Here is a 19,194-nt window from a genome sequence, read left to right on the forward strand (position 1 = left end):
AAAAATATTTTTATTATAATTATATTATAATTAGCATTTAACAAATAATACATGATTATACTAATTTAGGGAAATATTTTTATTATAATTATATAAAATCAATATTTAATAGATTATCAACTAATAAAAGTGAAGTGTCAATTCCTCATGAATTCATTTTCTCTCTAAAATGAAAGCACTATTCTCTCTTCTAAATTTATTTTAGAAAAATATCTTTATTATAATTATATTACAATATTACAATTATATTACAATTAGCATTTACTGAATAATGTATAATTATAATAATTTAGAAAAATAAAATAAAGTCCAGTAATTTATCTTCCGACTGCACATGTGTGTAGAATAACTTTTAAGAAGGAGTCACGTATAGTAAATACGGTCGATGATTGTAAAACTGTATACTAATATTGATATAATATTATTCCAAGTATATGTTTTGCAAGCATAAAAAAAAGTGTTGAGTTATTTTTTAATGAGTTTAAATTATTTATTGTTTAGTAGAAAATTTTGTGCATTAGAATTCTCTAATAATTTATTATTTATTTTGAGCTAATTTTGATATGTTCTTATTTGACAGTAAAATAATATATAAAAATTTGTTAGTAAGTCTAAGTATTACTAAATTATATATTTATGGTCACATTGAATATATATGTTTGATTTATTGAAAAAAATAAATTACTAAAACTAATTAATAACTATTTTAGAGTTAATACATAACATGTTATATTTTTATTAATCAAATTATTATAATTCAAATTAATCTTAACAAAATAATTTAAAATTATAATTTCAAATTTATCACGCGCATGGTAGGGTTATTACACTTGTTTTTGTACAATAAAAGAAAAGACAGACATACATACATAACATTAAAAAGTTGTACATAGCTATAAAATTATGGGTTTTTTTTTTTTTTGGTGACTTATAAAATTATGGGTTTAATTGCTAGTAATAACCTTTTGTTAATTTTATAAATTATTGTCCCTTCTAAAATATACATTATATTATCACCAGGTAAGCAATTTGAAATTAAAATTTTTAAAATGAAATTACTTCTAAAAATGATATTATGATATTTATATAGATTTAATATATTTAAAGTTTTAGCATCATTAATGCATTAGTAAAAAGAATTCAGACCGTTTTTGAAGTTAGGATAATCTCATTAATTATATATAAAGTCTTGACTCGTGACATTGTATTTTTTAAAAAACTATACAATTATTTTTATATGTCAAAATAACTGTTTTTTAATCTCTTAGATTCATTTAAAAAAATGTATTTAAATAATTATTTTATTTAGATATACTAACTTTCTAATAAAATTAAAAGATAAAATAGATACTTATTTTGAAAAAAGGAATATTAAATATCAACTAATTTTTAGACAAAAAAATTTAAAAATAAAAAATGTAAATATAGATAAAATAAAAAAGTTTTTAGATATAAAAAAGAATTCATTAAAAAAAGAAGTTAATTAAATTAATGAAAATTTTTATTTAAAATTTTATTTAAATAAGAAATATAAAAATTTAATGAATAAGAAATCATATTAAATTTTTTTATAAGTAAAGAGAATAAATAAAATGGTTAAATATATGTGTTACAGATCCGAGCCACGGATCCAGGACCCGAGACTGTACCCAATCCCGGCTTCTCGGGTCCGACCCGCACCTCACTCAGAAGGCCCAAAAAGCCGGCCCTCTAGAGCTCCTAACCGACTTTTGAATTCACACGTCCATCTTATCTTAACCAGATAAGATAAGATAAGAATACCCATCATCTATAAATAGAGGACAAAAGTCCCTCCAGGTATTCATTCATTCCACACACCTTCTACCTCTTAGATCTATTCTGACTTGAGCGTCGGAGTGTCTTTGCAGGTACCTCCCCCCATTGCTCCAGTCAGGCAACCCGGCTTCAGCTCAGGTTTGCGGGTTCCCGATCCACCCTTTAAACCGTACCGGAGACATCTCGTACATTGGCGCCGTCTGTGGGGAACTTGCGCCAGCAGAGCCGGATGGGGGACGTCTTGGAGGAAACCCCCTCAAGCCAGGATGACTCCCGACCGCGTAACCCAACTCCGGAACACCGGGAGGTCACAAACCAAGCAAAGATAGCAAGTACTGTCCACCACACGAACGATCACGTCGTCACGGACCAACGACATCCGGAGAAAGCAAGGGACAAAGCGGCACAGATCATCCAGGATCTCTGCCTCCGGGTCCAGGAGCTCGAAGGCAAACTGACTAACAGAGAAAAACACAACAACGAACGCGGAAGCCAGGTAACTTCCAGATCAAGATCTCGCCACGGCAGGTCACCAACCCAACGACACGATAGGAGAGACGGTCGCAGCGCCTCACACGACCACGATCACGAGAAATCGCCGGAACGACGATACAACAAGAAACACAACCGCAGCGCTTCCCGAGATCTAAGTCGTCAACACGACTCAGACGAAGATCGGAGATACCGAAATACCAAGCGCACAAGAAACGACCACATAATAATGGGAGCTACACCCTTCACAGAGAGAATCTTAAGAGCGAAACTCCCCAAAGGTTTCGACAAACCTACCGACATGAAGTACGATGGGACCAAAGACCCCCAGGAACATCTAACGGCCTTCGAGGCCAGGATGAACCTAGAAAGAGCGGCCGACGCAGTCCGATGTAGAGCCTTCCCGGTAACCCTTGCAGGACCGGCAATCAAATGGTTCAACGCCCTCCCAAACGGATCCATAGCCAGTTTCCACGATATAACACGAAAGTTCATGGCCCAGTTCACAACTAGAATCACCAAAGCCAAACACCCCATCAGCTTGCTAGGGGTCACGCAAAAACAAGAAGAATCCACAAGGAAATACCTCGACCGCTTCAACGACGAATGCCTAACGGTCGACGGACTCACGGATTCCGTCGCAAGCCTTTGTTTAACCAACGGACTCATGAACGAAGATTTTCGCAAACACCTCACCACTAAACCAGTATGGACCATGCACGAGATCCAGAATGTCGCCAAAGATTACATCAATGACGAAGAAGTCAGCCAGGTTGTTGCCGCCAACAAATGGCAACACGGCAACACCCAAAACGGCAACTCGGCTTCTCGCCAAAATCCACCACCCAAAGAGAATCAAAGGAACCACCCCAGGCCGACAAATACAAACCGACCACCAAGAATTGGCAAATTCTCTAATTACACGCCCCTGACAGTACCAATTACCGAAATATACCACCAAATAGCAGATCGAGGCATCATTCCGAAAGCCCGACAACTCAAAGAAAGGACGCGAGGCAACAAAACCCTCTACTGCGACTACCACCGAGGTTACGGTCACAAAACACAAGATTGTTTCGACCTTAAAGACGCCCTCGAACAAGCCATACGAGACGGCAAACTCCCAGAATTTGCCAAAATCATCAGAGAACCAAGACGTGCTGAAAGAGACAGGTCACCGGAAAAAGACGGGCGTAACCCGAGAACCCAAAGGCAACCCCCCAGGGAAAGCCCAGAAGACGACCCGACCATCATCGTAAACGTCATCACGGGCAAGGACATATCGAGCAAGTCGAAACTAACAATGAAAAAAGATCTCAAAGTAATGGCGGTCAGAAACCAAACTTCAATCACTACGGCCGACAACACGATAACCTTCTTACCAGAGGATTGCCAGCACGGCACCTCGGCCGAAGATGCACCCTTCGTCATCTCGGCTAGAATCGGAACAGGGCTAGTACGAAGGATACTGGTAGACACCGGGGCAGACTCGAACATCCTCTTCCGAGGAGCCTTCGATAAGCTCGGGCTCCACAACGACAACCTCCAAACACACCACAACGGTGTCACGGGACTCGGAGACAACTTTCTCAAACCAGATGGCTCGATCACCCTTCCCATCACCATAGGAACAAGCAACCAAAAGAAGACAATCTTATCCGAATTCGTAGTCCTAAAAGACTCCACAGCCTATAACGTGATTCTTGGAAAAAAAAACAATCAACGACTTCTCCGCAGTCATCTTTACCAAATACCTCCTCATGAAGTTTAGAACCGACGACGGCTCCATCGGTACCATCCACGGGGACCGAGAAGTCGCAGCCGAATGTGACAACACCAGCCTAGCCCTAAGGAAGAAATCCCGAGACGCGGCCGGGGTATTCCTAGCCGACCTGGATGCTCGGCAAGACGGCCAACCCAGGCCAAAGCCAGAAGGAGACATGGAAAAACTACAAATAGGGCCAAGCAAAGAGGAATACACCTTCATTAATAGGAACCTCCCATATGATCTCAAAGAAGAACTCTCCCAACTCTTGAAACAAAATAGAGATTTGTTCGCATTTACACCAGCCGACATGCCGGGAATAAACCCCGACCTAATGTCCCACCGGCTAGCCGTCGACCCCAAAGCTAAACTAGTGGCACAAAGGAGGCAAAAAATGTCACCAGACCGAGCCGCCGAGGTCAAGAAGCAAGTCAAAGCCCTACTCGAAGCCAACTTCATCAGGGAACTCCCTTACACGACCTGGCTAGCAAACTTCGTGCTAGTGAAAAAATCTAACAGGAAATGGCGAATGTGTGTCGACTAAACCGACCTCAACAAAGCCTGCCCAAAGGACGCCTTTCCCCTACCAAACATTGACGGATTAGTAGATGCCGCATCCGGCCATCGATACCTCAGCTTCATGGACGCATATTCTGGCTACAACCAGATTCCGATGCACCGACCAGACGAAGAAAAGACAGCGTTCATCACCCCAGACGGGACATACTACTACATAGTGATGCCCTTCGGCCTGAAAAACGCTGGAGCCACCTATCAAAGACTCATCAACAAGATATTTCAAAACCTGTCCGGAAGCAAACTAAAAGTCTACATAGACGACATGCTCGCTAAGACCGAATCCGACGAACAACTCACCGACGACCTCAAGGTCATAATGAACACCCTACGAAAGCACCAAATGCGACTCAACCCGGCAAAATGTGCTTTCGGGATGGAGGTAGGAAAGTTCCTCGGCTTTATGATCACGCAACGCAGAGTTGAAGCAAACCCGGAGAAATGTCGCGCCATCCTCGAAATGACGAGCCCAAAAAACCTCAAGGACATCCAAAAGCTCACCGGCCGATTGACGGCGTTATCACGCTTTCTCGGGGCATCGGCTCAAAAAGCGATCCCTTTCTTCAAACTAATGAAAAAAGGAGCCCCTTTTAAATGGGAGACGAAGTGCGAAGAAGCGTTCCAGCATTTCAAGAAAGTCCTAGCGGAACCACCAATCCTCGCCAAACCCCAAATAGGAAAAACACTCTACCTGTACCTCTCCATTACGGAAGAGGCACTCGCAGCAGCACTCATCCATGAAAACATGAAAAAGGAACAAGAACCTATCAACTTCATAAGCAAAGTCCTGCAAGAAGCAGAAACTCGCTACTCACGACTAGAAAAATTAGCTTTTACACTCCTCACGCCCTCCCGGCGCCTGCGACAATACTTCCAGGCCCACCCCTTGACGGTCCGAACCGACCAGGTGGTCAAACAAGTACTACAAAAACCAGACCTTGCGGGAAGAATGTTAGCGTGGTCCATCGAACTATCTTAATTCCAAATCAAGTTCGAACCCCGGTACGCGATCAAAGCACAGGCCATGGCCGACTTTATCGCCGAGATGACCCCAGGAAACTCCACCCCCGAATCGTGGAAACTACATGTTGACGGCTCATCGAACGTCACCTCTGGAGGTGCCGGAGTCATTCTCGAAAGTCAGAACGGAGTCGTAATCGAACAATCAGTACGATACGAATTCCCAGTCTCAAACAACCAGGCAGAATACGAGGCCCTCCTGGCAGGCCTAGCCCTAGCTCGGGAGGTCGGAGCAAAGGTCCTAGAGGTAAACACCGACTCACAGGTAGTCAGCTCCCAAATCAACGGAGACTACCAGACACGAGACCCCCTACTCCAACAGTACCTCGCCAAGGTAAACAAACTAAAAGAAGGATTCGAGCGAGTTACCATACAACATGTCCCTAGAGAACGAAACGCCATAGTAGACCTACTTTCCAAACTAGCCAGTACCAAACCCGGACACGGTAACAAATTGCTAATCCAGGAAGTCGTTAAGTCACCCTCCGTGTCAACAACGACCAACGCTCATCTGACATTCTCGAACCAGGGATCTTGGACCCACCCTATCCTACAATACCTCCTCGACGGAACACTGCCACCAGACCCCAAAGAGGGAAAACGAATAAAAAGGGAAGCCGCCAACTATACCATTGTCGCAGGACAGCTATACAAACGCGGATTCTCGCAACCCCTGCTCAAATGCGTGGAACCCGAGAACACGGAGTACATACTCCGCGAAATCCACGAAGGTTGCTGCAGCCACCATGTCGGAGGCAAAACATTAGCCCAAAAAGTCATCTGGGCAGGCTACTTCTGGCCCACGGTTATCCGGAATTCCATTCAAATAGTCAAAAGCTGCGACAAATGCCAAAGGCACGCCAATATTCACCAAGCCGCCCCTCACAAACTCAGCATCATCTCGGCAGAACGGCCATTCGGCACCTGGGGGATCGACCTCGTCGGACCCTTCCCTACGGCACCTGGCCAACTCCGGTATCTCATCGTTGCCATAGATTACTGCACCAAATGGATCGAAGCTGAACCCTTAGCCTCCATAACGGCAGCCCAATGCCGAAAATTCCTCTAGCGACAGATCATCACCCGATTCGGTATCCCCGAGATCGTTATCTCGGACAACGGAACCCAATTTGCGGACAAAAAATTCAGAGAATTCTTAGAAGGACTACGCGTATCTCACCGTTTCAGCTCAGTAGAACACCCCCAAACAAACGGACAGGTGGAATCCGCAAACAAAATAATCGTCAAGGGACTCAAGAAGCGGCTCGACGAAGCCAAAGGACTATGGGCCGACGAACTCGGATCAGTCCTATGGTCATACCGAACCACACCGCAAACGACCACGGGAGAAACACCCTTCCGATTAACATACGGCGTGGAGGCAATCATTCCGGTGGAAATCGGAGACCCAAGCCCCAGAAAAACGGTCGGCAGTAACGACGAGGAAGCAGAACGAGACCTCATTGACGAGGAAAGAAGCATAGCTCATATCAAAGAGCTAGCCCTAAAACAGAGAATCAGCTTAAGATACAACTATGGCGTCGTCCGACGAGAATTCGCGACCAACGACCTCGTCCTACGACGAAACGACATCGGCCCCCCGACCCCAGGAGAAGGAAAACTCACCCCCAACTGGGAAGGACCATACAGAATCAAGGCGGTAATCAGAAAGGGAGCATATAAACTCGAGCGACTTAACGGCGACGAAGTCCCAAGGACCTGGAACGCCACCAACTTACGGCGATACTACACTTAGGCCGACCTAACTAGGTCACCCCTTTTTATTTGTATTTTACAAATCCTGAATTTCAATTTTCGCTTAAGTATCTATCCCGGGTACTCTTTCCCCCCAAAAACGGAGGGTTTTAACGAGGCCCAACCTTAAATAAATATTTCGTTAAACAGCTACTTCCATCTTTCTAAGCGTCCCAAATACAGAACAAAGACACGGCCATAGGGACTGATCACCCCCCAGGCCAAACACGTGGATATCCACAAAACCCGACCAAACGACGGTCCGAAAAAACAAACGGAATAGCTCAAAGCAAAACATATAAAAAGGCCCGAACGGCCGAAAACACCATAATACGGAACATACAAAGGCCCGAACGGCCGAAAACACCATAATACGGAACATACAAAGGCCCGAACGGCCGAAAATACCATTAAACGGTTCCCAATGTCACGGCCCTTGGCCATCCAAAATATTCAAAAACAAACAGTTCAAAACAAAAATTACAAAGATAAAAAAGCTACTCAAGGTCAACAATCTGGCCATCACGAACAGTCTTGAAGGCTCCCATCACGGACACATCCACCCCCGGAGCCAGCACTAAAGCCTGAGCCTTCATCGTCTCCTCGGTAGCCGCAATCGCATCCTTTGCATCACCCAACAACTCCGTCTTCTCCCTCTTCAAGGCAGCAACCTCGGCCTTCAGAGCCTCCGACTCAGCGAGAAGCACGGCAGCTTGAGAACCTACATCTGAAGCCCGCTGCCGCTCCTCTGCCAATTGGGAAAGAAGCAAAGTCTCAACCTCGGAAAGCCGGAGAATCTCCGCCCCAGCTTCCTCTGAAGACTTCAATGCCTTCTCCTTCACAGCCTCGGCAGCCTCAAGCTCCTCCTTCAACTTAGCCACCTCAGCCTGAGAATGGCGAAGCTTCTTATCCAGCAAACCAACCTGTGCCATCACGGGCTCAGCCTTCCGAACGACGACGGCAGACCGGAGGAGGGCACGATACACCGACTTGGCCTGGAATGAAACATCGCAGCCATCAAAAATGGCTCCGTACCAGGCATCAAGTGTTGATCAATGAACCACGGAGCATCGAAGCGTCGGTCCATCACACTAGGCACAAGACGCTCTTCCTCAAAAGTCTCGCTGCTCGGCTCCTCGGGCCTTTTTCTCTTCCGAGAAGCCTCGGCAGCCGTCACCACGACGACTTCAGGAGAATTCGCGGGGCCAGGGGAAACCTGAGCATCAGCCCGCACGCCCGAAGAAACCACCTCTTGAGAAACAGCCCGCGACCCCACGGCGGGGTTAAAAACAGGAGTAGCCGGAGACGACGACCCCTCCTCCTGGGCCATCGCCGCCTTTAACCGTGCCAAGGAAGTCAAACCACCAGCCATCTCAACTGAAAGGAAACAAAAAACCTCAAGTTATAAAAACGGGAAAACAAACATAAAAACCAAAGAAAGAACAGACACACACCAACGTACGACCGACAAGCAACCGGATCACCCATCACATCCCGAGGATTAAGAGGACGCTCTCCAAATAACTGCCACAGAACAAGAGCGATATCCCACTCCTCCGAGGACAAGAACTCCTTCAAAACCTGAGTAAACACGGACGGCCCCGCCTTAAAGTTCCAATAAGTAGGGAACCGACGCTCACCCTCCAACGTCAGCTAAAAAGGATGATGTCCCCTTACGGGACGAACCTTAAAATACCCGCTCTTAAAACCATGAAAAGAGTCTTCATACAACCCGAAGACTCGACGATGCGGCTGAGCTCTAAAAGACACATATCCCTTCTTATGCTTCCCCTCCTTGGTCGGAAGGGTATACAAGAAGAGAAAAAGGAAGATGTTTACCGAGGCAGGAAGCTCCAAATAGTCACAAACAAGTTCGAAAGACCGTATCGCCGCCCAACTATTCGGATGCAGCTGGGACGGCGCCACGGAGCACCGGCTCAATAACTGCTGAACAAAAGGGGAAAAGGGAAGCCGAACGCCAAGCCGGGTAAACATCGCCTCGTACACCCACATCTAATCCGGCACAGTCGGGGAGTCAAGATTAGTATAGCGGACCCTCTCGTCAACCTCAGGGAGGGAGAGCTCATAATGGCGTTCGGCGTCGCCACCCCCACAAACAGCTCCTTGATCACGGAGCCGCTGAAGGTCCGCCTCCGTCATCCGTGACGGCGTCCCCCACACGTCACTAGTGACCCAAGAAAAAAGATCGGGGACACCCCCCGCCGGGGCCACCGGAGCCCTCACACCCTCAGTTCTTCGACGAGCCATACCTAAAATAGCGACGAGCACCACCGTCAGCCAAACCCCACGGCAGAAAACGGTGGATCAAACCAAACAAACACTACTAAACACCACCAAATTATACGGCGGCGCTCGCCCCCCTTACAAAACCCACTACCCCAACAGACCTATCTACCATAACGCAATGCCATCATACACCAGAAAACAAATTCTAATCTACATTAAGCAAAGACAAAACAAAACACGAAGGAAGATAAAAGGAAACAGAAAGAAGCAGAAGAACACTAACCTGGTAATGTGAAGGAAATAAACCCAAGGAGATGATGCTACGGCAGAAGATCAAACCAAAACCACAGAGTGCGAAAGGAAAGTAGAAAATGCTCTTTTGGAAGAAGAAAGCAGTAGAGAAATGAAGCAAACGAGGGAACTGAAGAAGGAAAACCAAAACAGTTTTGAAAAAATAAAATAACGCAAATACCCCTGGAAAGCAAAGCAAACGTGAGAGCAAAAGGGGGAAAACCCCCTCGCAATAAATGCCCCCTAGGAAAAAGTAACTAATAAATCACGCCTCGAAAAACGCAATGGGCACAGCGGATACGGAAGAGTCACGTCAGACCTAAGCGGTCAGACGAATCTTCCACAAAACAAAACTGAGACACCGACCTCATCTCGGAAAAACCAAACGACCACTCGAGAAAAACTAAAGGCCTAAACCCACGGTGAAAATAGCATCTCCCAGCGACAGACCGACCTCGCTCGCTCTCCCGCTGCGGGGGCAACTGTTACGGATCCGAGCCACGGATCCAGGACCCGAGACTGTACCCAACCCCGGCTTCTCGGGTCCGACCCGCACCTCGCTCAGAAGGCCCAAAAAGCTGGCCCTCTAGAGCTCCTAACCGACTTTTGAATTCACACGTCCATCTTATCTTAACCAGATAAGATAAGATAAGAATACCCATCATCTATAAATAGAGGACAAAAGTCCCTCCAGGTATTCATTCATTCCACACACCTTCTACCTCTTAGATCCATTCTGACTTGAGCGTCGGAGTGTCTTTGCAGGTACCTCCCCCCATTACTCCAGTCAGGCAACCCGGCTTCAGCTCAGGTTTGCGGGTTCCCGATCCACCCTTCAAACCGTACCGGAGACATTTCGTACAATATGCAAATTGATATAAGAAAAACATGACATTTTAATAGATGCATATCCATTTGTTAATTAGTAGAAATGTTTGTATAATATTAAACAAATTAGCCCAATAACTGCAAGCCATATATAACGTGGGTTACCTTGAAACTCTTTTAACATAAAACAACAAAGCCGATGATCAATGCTATGCCAGTAGACTCAGTACTATTCAGTCTTTTTACGTATTATTCCAAGAATATTTTGGGTATTGCATTACCTGTTGGATGGGAAGTGTTAAGATGCAGCAATTTTTGTATTTTGTAATTATTAATTGGCTATTAATAGTATTTTTAATGGTATGAAATTACATTTAATAATTAGAAATCACTCACTTTTTTTTTATAGTTAAGTACTAACCACAAAACACAAAAGTTGCTGGTTCTCTAGACTTTCTCTCTGTCTCCCTGTTGCATAACAAATATTTTACCAGCTACCTTTTCGTATATGGCATAGCAGTATTTTAATAAAGTGAATAAGGCATGTGAAAATTTTCCTAAATTATATTATTTATACTCATGAACTTTATAAATACAGATAAAATTATTCATAAATAAAGAAATTAATATTGTACTTATAAAAAAAGATAAGTTTTATAGGATAAAAGTATTTAAATTTTAATTTTTTTGTTAATTTTTGTTAATAAATTTTTAAATTATCCTATTATTTATCTTTTTTTTCAAATTCCAAACGTTCACAATCCTCACTACCACCAATACTTTTCTAATTATTACGGTCTCTCATTTTCCTCTCCTTGTGATCAGTTACCAACACCTTTTTAATTACTACTATCTCTCCTCCTTTTTTCCACAGAATTTTTTCAGTCTTCTCATCATTATCAATAAATACGCCATCACCCAATTTAACTACCCCGACCTCTTAATAGCATTCCAGTACCTCATTTCCGGTTTCGTCGTTTACCTTCTCGACAAATTAAGGTTCCTCCACCACTATCCCTTCACTATATCGACATCGCCAAGCGCTTCTCCCCCGTCGTACTCATCTTCTTCCTCGTCATCTTCACCAACACCAACTTCCTTCGCCACGCCAATATCGACACCTTTATCATCTTTCGATCTCTCACCCCTCTCCTTGTAGCCCTTACGGATACCGTCTCCTGCCACAATCCTTGCCCTTCTAAGCTCACATTTTTCTTCTTCATCGGTATCCTTGTCGGCGCGGGGTATATCGCCACTAATTCTGCTTTTACTCTCACAGCTTATTTTTTGGATTTTGCTTATCTTGTCACAATCACTATTGAGATGGTTTACATCAAATACATGATTATGGATCTAGGGTTAAACACTTGGGCTTTTGTTTTGTACAATAATTTTTGCCTCTCATGATCGCGCTCATGATCGCGCCCTTGTTCTAATTTCTTACCAGTGATAATCTTGAGGTTTTTAATGCTCTGAGATCCGATTCCAGAGTGCTTGTTTGATCGTCCCATAAAAAAAGGAATGATGATGGTAAGAGGTGATGATGGTGGTGACGGTGGATGGTAGCAGCGGAGAGGAGAAGGAGAAGGAGAGGCAGTGATAATCAAAAAAGTGTTAGTGGTGATGAAAGTTGTGAAAATTTGGAATATTAAAAAGATGAAAGGTAAGATAATTTAAAAATTTTATAAAAAAATAAAAAAAATTAGAGCTTTGATATTTTTGTATACATCAAATGAAGGTTATCTAACTTGTTCATTTGGTATAAATCTATCAGAGCGCATAAATATCTCTTCCAATTTTACAAATAGTTCAAGTGTCTGAATCTTCAAAAACCTAGACCGATAAAATATTGCTTGCATCTTGTCGTTACTTTTATATGGGAAAACTTATATTGACCATATCTATAATTGAAACACTATTAGTGATCGTACAAAATTTCAAAAATATACTTTTGACCAAGCTAATCCAACTTTTACAAAATACTATGTTGTAAATCAGAGAAACAACAATTTATAAAATCACCAATCAAATAATTATTGTTAAAGGTTGTTTCGTCCATTGTTTTTGTAATTTTACCATTGTGGTGAGCAACTACGATAATTTTATCCCATATGAAGATAATAGTGAAATTAACAAGAATATTTACTCTTTTTTTATATTCAAATTACATTATCAAACAAGGACGAGTTCAGAAAAACTACATCAATAAATAAGTTATATAATATAAAATACATTACAAAAACGTACTAATAAAAAATATATTTTAAACAATAGATTCTAATATGTTTATGTTCATAAAAGCTACGGTGGTTATAAGACTTTAAAATTAAAGTCACATTTTTTTACATTTTAATAACATTTTTTTAGCAACACTTAAAAAGGTATTACTTTAATTTTAACCACATTTTTTAAAACATAGTAGCTATCATAATCACTTTAGTATAAACATACAAAAATAAACCATTTTAAAATATAAAAAATATGTGTACCTTTTATTGGCAAAGTGATATACAATAATTTTTTGTATAAAATATAAAATTCAACAATAATAAAATTTATGTAAGATCTTTTAGCAATTTTTTTCAATGAAAATCAAAGAATAATTAATAAAAAATTCATCTTTTATTTTATTATTTTTTTATTATTAAAGATAAATAATATTTAAATTGAACTTTTACTTATATTAGTCTGAACCTTAAGTATGTTTAATAATTTAATTAATAATATAAGCTAATTACATATTCTATTTTTTAAATAGAAAATAAAATTATATAATATATAATAACCTCATGCACACCTACTATTATTAAATTTTGTTGCAAAAAGTCGGGGGATCCGTCCCTGGCACATCAAAGTTCATGTAGATCGCAATGGTTTATGTTATGTTATCTTTTGCAGCTCCTTATAAATCGCAGTCGATCTTTCCTTTTTGTTTGTACCAAGTAAATCCAAGTGGCTCTGTGCTTTTTCTTTTTCCACATAGAAATTGCAGTGGCTCTTTCCTTTTTGTTTTTACCAAGTAAATCACAGAGGCTATTTTCTTTTTTTTCTTTTGTACATGTAAATCGCGTTGATTTTTGTGTTTTTTTCTTTTTCTTTTTCTTTTAATTTACGAGTAAATCACATCTAACCACTGCGATTCAAAAACACAACGCGAATATCTGCAGCTAATTTTACACTTTCATCATCACATTGTCTTTTGGTGATTTCATTTATTTTTTAAATTGCTCAACATCCAGAGTGATTTACTAACAATATAAAAAAGTGTAAAGTTGCACATCCCCAGTGCGATTTAGGTTATAATTAGTAAATGTTAAGGAGCCAATGCAATTTACTAACAAAAAGATGAAAATTGTATAAATAATCTTGGATCAGGGAAAATACTTTATTAATTTTTTTAATTTTAAATAAGTAAAAAATTCTTGAATAAAATATTAGATATTAAATATTAAATGTTATTATTTGCTCAACTTAAAAAGTAGGAGTCTCTCAACGAAACCTACTTACTGAAATTCAAAATCGTTATATAATGTAACCAAGATTTTGAAATTGAACCGGTTAATGAACGGATGGAATTAGAAGTTCAAAGGTTTATTGACATTGAATCGAATAGAATCTATGCTAAAATTTTAAAAAGAAGTACCCACCTAGGATTAGTGTGCTCTGCTAGGGTTTTGATCCCTATAAGGATTTGTGACTCAATTGAGTCTTAATTTCAAAATTGTTTATTGTTACGTGACTAGCTAGAACACATTCTGTAACCTGGCCTGTGTCTCTCAGGTGTAGTGCACGCGATACTGAACGATGGCAATGGAGAGAAGGAATTTACTGATGCACGAAATTCTGTATCACTACAAATTTTCTTCGACAAGTATACCGAATTGTCATCAAGTAAAAACTCACAATAGAGTAAGATCAAATTCCACAGAAATTGATTGGTTGAGCAACTTTAATTAGAGGAGTGTTCTAGTTGAACTAAGCAAAATTGGGTTGAGAATTGCAGAAATTTAAATGACGGGAAATCGTAAATAACAAGAAATATAAATGACAGAAAGTAAATGGCAGAATATAAAGTGCAGAAAGTAAATTGCAGAAACTTAAATGGGAATGGGGATGATGAACATCAAAGTAAACAGCAGAATATAGAGAATGGGAAGATCAGAAATAGGAAGCTCATTGGGTTCAGGAGATGTTGCATTCTCCAGATCAAGTTCATTCTCATCTCTTCCTCAATCCATGCAACTCATTGATCTCTTGGCAATCTTAGGTGATTGAATCCCAATTCCTTGGCAATTCAATCTCTCTAAGCTTGAACAATTGCCCAATTCTTTGATCTAATTGCTCATGGGAAGAGATGAAGTACGATCACTGATTATACCACATGTTTTTCTAGATCAAAGTATTGGTAGGATTATATGTCACTATATCCATCTAACCCCCAATCCAGTCCAACATGAGAAAGTATTTCTAGCCTGATTTCCTCATTCCTCTTCCAAGGTTCAGAGAAAATCTAAGTATAAGCAATTTCTCTTCCGAGACAATTGCTCAATTGGATGAAGAGCGAAAGCTTTCAAGCAAATCAAAGAAAATGAAAAGAAGAAGAAGAATAAGAACTATAATTGATCCATTGAATTACAACAGAGCTCCCTAACCCAATGAAGTGGAGTTTAGTTGTTCATAGCTCTGGGAATGGAAGGTGGAAATGTAAATTGCATTTTTAAAATAAACTGAATTATAGAGAAAAGTAAATACAGAGTGTTTACAATCCTGAATTCCCATATCCCAATCTCTCTTTTCTAATTCAAAACTACCCCTATATATACTACTTCTCTGATCTTCAGTTAAATCTACAAGTCTCTGAATGTGGGCCTTTGAGCTCAGTTGAAGCAGTTACAATCTCATTAGGCTTTGCTCAGCTTGCTGGAAGAGTTTGAGTTAGGTAACTTTCACGTTAATCAGGCCGTTAGTGTGATTAACGTCAAGTGTAAATTCCTGGTTCGAAGACGTTAGTGACACTAACTTGGTCACTAACGTTTCCAAACCCCTTGAGTCACGTTAATCCCACCGTTAGTGGCACTAACGTGGCCACTAACATAGCCTTTCCTAATCCTTGATCACGTTAATGGTACTAACTTCACCATTAACGTCCAAAACACCCTTTCCTCCACGTTAATGGCCCACATTAGTGGCATTAACGTGGGTATACCTTAGCTTGAACACGTTAGTGGTGCTAACTTCACCACTAACGTTGCAAACTCCCCCTTCTTCCACGTTAGTGGCACTAACGTGGACTTCTCTGGCCATTCCTCACGTTAGTGGTGTTAACTTCACCACCAATGTCTTGAGCTCTTCCTTCTTCTATGTTAGTGCCCACGTTAGTGGCACTAACATGGCCATTAACGTGGGCTTCTCTGGCCATTACTCACGTTAGTGGTGTTAACTTCACCACTAACGTCTTGAGCTCTTCCTTCTTTCACGTTAGTGCCCACGTTAGTGGCACTAACGTGGGCTTAATTGGCCTTCGAACATGTTAGTGGTGCTAACTTCACCACTAACGTTGCAAGCTATCCCTTCTTCTACGTTAATGGCCACGTTAGTGGCACTAACGTGGCTCTTCTCTACTTCTTCTTACCTAAAATCAATCAAACAAAGTGCATCAAAGTCTTGCTCTTAATCATGAGATGATGCATCATTCATTCTATCATTCAATCCTTGCACTATTCTCATGAAATTGTTTAGAATTCACAATGTTTGCTTGAATCAAGGTATGAATGCATATTGAACCAAATACTTGCTTATTACCTAAGAAAATGCATGAAACTACCTTAAAACATACTAAAAATGGCTTGTGAAACTAGTCAAAATGCCCTGGCATCATTTACCTCAAGTACCTGATGCACCAGGAACTGAGGGAGAGGAGGTAGTGATCTTAGAAGAGGAGGACGTTTGGTGCACGAATTGTGAATCACACTTTTCACAACGCGTACCACTAACCAGCAAGTGCACTGGGTCGTCCAAGTAATACCTTACGTGAGTAAGGGTCGAATCCCACGGAGATTGTTGGTTTGAAGCAATCTATGGTTATCTTGTAAATCTTAGTCAGGAAGTCAATTATGTTTATCAGTTGAATTGTGAATAACCAGTAGAGCATAAATTAAAGGTTACTTGTTGTGCAGTAATGGAGAATATGTTGGAGTTTTGGAGATGCTTTGTCTTCTGAATCTCTGCTTTCCTCTGTCTTCTGATTCATGCACGCACGTCCCCCTATGGCAAGCTGTGTGTTGGTGGATCACCGTTGTCAATGGCTACCTTCCATCCTTCCAGTGAAAACTATGCTCACGCGCTCTGTCACAGCACGGCTAATCACCGGTTGGTTCTCGATTCGGTTGGAATAGGATTTACTATCCTTTTGCGTCTGTCACTAACGCCCAGCCTTCAGGAGTTTGAAGCTCGTCACAGTCATTCAATCCTTGAATCCTACTCGGAATACCACAGACAAGGTTTAGACTTTTCCGGATTCTCATGAATGCCGCCATCAGTTCTAGCTTATACCACGGAGATTCTGATCAAGGAATCTAAGAGATACTCATTCAATCGTATATAGAACGGAGGTGGTTGTCAGGCACACGTTCATGATTTGAGGAAGGTGATGAATGTCACAGATCTTCACCTTCATCACGGTTAAGCGCGAATGAACATCTTAGATAGGAACAAGCGTTTTTGAATGGAAAACAGAAATACTTGCATTAATTCATCGAGACACAGCAGAGCTCCTCACCCCCCAACAATGGGGTTTAGAGACTCATGCCATCAGAGAATACAAAGTTTAGATCTGAAAATGTCATGAAATGCAAAATAAGTCTCTAAAAGTTGTTTAAATACTAAACTAGTAACCTAGGGTTACAAAATATGAGTGGACTATGATGGATGATGCAGAGGTCCACTTCTGGGGCCCACTTGGTGTGTGCTGGGGCTGAGATTTAAGTGAGTCACGTGCAGAGGCCATTTGTGGAGTTGAACGCCAGTTTTTATGCCAGTTTGGGCGTTCAACTCCAGTTTTTTATCCTTTTCTGGCGCTGGACGCCAGAATTGGGCAGAGAACTGGCGTTGAACGCCAGTTTACGTCATCTATCCTTGTGCAAAGTATGGACTATTATATAATGCTGGAAATCCCTGGATGTCTACTTTCCAACGCAATTGGAAGCATGCCATTTCGAGTTCTGTAGCTCCAGAAAATCCACTTTGAGTGCAGGGAGGTCAGAATCCAACAGCATCAGCAGTCCTTTTTCAGCCTGAATCAGATTTTTGCTCAGCTCCTTCAATTTCAGCCAGAAAAATACCTGAAATTACAGAAAAATACACAACTCATATTAAAGTCCAGAAATATGAATTTTTCCTAAAAACTACTAGAAATAGACTAAAAACTAACTAAAACATACTCTAAATTATATGAAATTATCCCCAAAAAGCGTATAAAATATCCGCTCATCACAACACCAAACTTAAACTGTTGCTTGTCCTCAAGCAACTAGACAAATAAAATAGAAGACTAATAGGTTGAGAGGCAATAATATCTCAGAGTTTTTGAATGAAGCTCAGATCCTACTTAGATGAGCGGGACTAGTAGCTTTTTGCTTCTGAACAGTTTTGGCATCTCACTTTATCCATTGAAGCTCAGAGTGATTGGCATCTATAGGAACTTAGAATTCAGATAATGTTATTGATTCTCTTAGTTCAGTGTGATGATTCTTGAACACAGCTTCTTTATGAGTCTTGGCCGTGGCCCTAAGCACTTTGTTTTCCAGTATTACCACCGGATACATAAATGCCACAGACACATAATTGGATGAACCTTTTCAGATTGTGACTCAGCTTTGCTAAAGTCCCCAATTAGAGGTGTCCAGAGTTCTTAAGCACACTCTTCTTTTTGCTTTGGTCCTTGACTTTAACCGCTCAGTCTCAAGTTTTCACTTGACACCTTCACGCCACAAGCACATGGTTAGGGACAGCTTGGTTTAGCCGCTTAGACCAGGATTTCATTCCTTTAGGCCCTCCTATCCACTAATGCTCAAAGCCTTGGGATCCCTTTTAATTGCCCTTGCCTTTTGGTTTTAAGGGTTATTGGCTTTTTCTGCTTGCTCTTTTTTTTTTTTTTCTGCAAGCTTTTTTCTTTGCTGCTTTTTCTTGCTTCAAGAATCATTTTTATGATTTTTCAGATTATCAATAACATATCTCATGTTCATCATTCTTTCAAGAGCCAACATATTTAACAGTCTTAAACAACAAATTCAAAAGACATATGCACTGTTCAAGCATTCATTCAGAAGATAGAAAGCATTGCCACCACATTTAGCTAATTAGAATTTCTCTTATTAAAACTCGAAATTTTATTGCCTCTTATTCAAAAGATCTACTACTTTATT

The 19,194-nt window shown here is 41.1% G+C and overlaps 1 protein-coding gene and 1 pseudogene across 1 annotated transcript; both read left to right on the plus strand.

Moving 5' to 3' along the window:
• The first annotated feature begins 5,654 nt into the window (after nt 1-5,654).
• On the plus strand, nt 5,655-6,719 carry LOC112763662 (uncharacterized). Its single transcript, XM_025809276.1, has one exon. The coding sequence runs from the start codon at nt 5,655-5,657 to the stop codon at nt 6,717-6,719; it is 1,065 nt and encodes a 354-aa protein (XP_025665061.1).
• A 3,111-nt stretch (nt 6,720-9,830) lies between these two features.
• Nucleotides 9,831-12,207, plus strand: LOC112763664 (GDP-fucose transporter 1-like; annotated as a pseudogene).
• Nucleotides 12,208-19,194: the final 6,987 nt, after the last annotated feature.

Source organism: Arachis hypogaea, chromosome 17 (genome assembly GCF_003086295.3).
Source record: "Arachis hypogaea cultivar Tifrunner chromosome 17, arahy.Tifrunner.gnm2.J5K5, whole genome shotgun sequence".
Classification (NCBI taxonomy): Eukaryota; Viridiplantae; Streptophyta; class Magnoliopsida; order Fabales; family Fabaceae; genus Arachis; species Arachis hypogaea.

Coding starts and splice junctions, on each gene's coding strand:
- LOC112763662 (XM_025809276.1), top strand. CDS start 5,655: ATGGCCGACTTTATCGCCGAGATGACCCCAGGAAACTCCACCCCCGAA.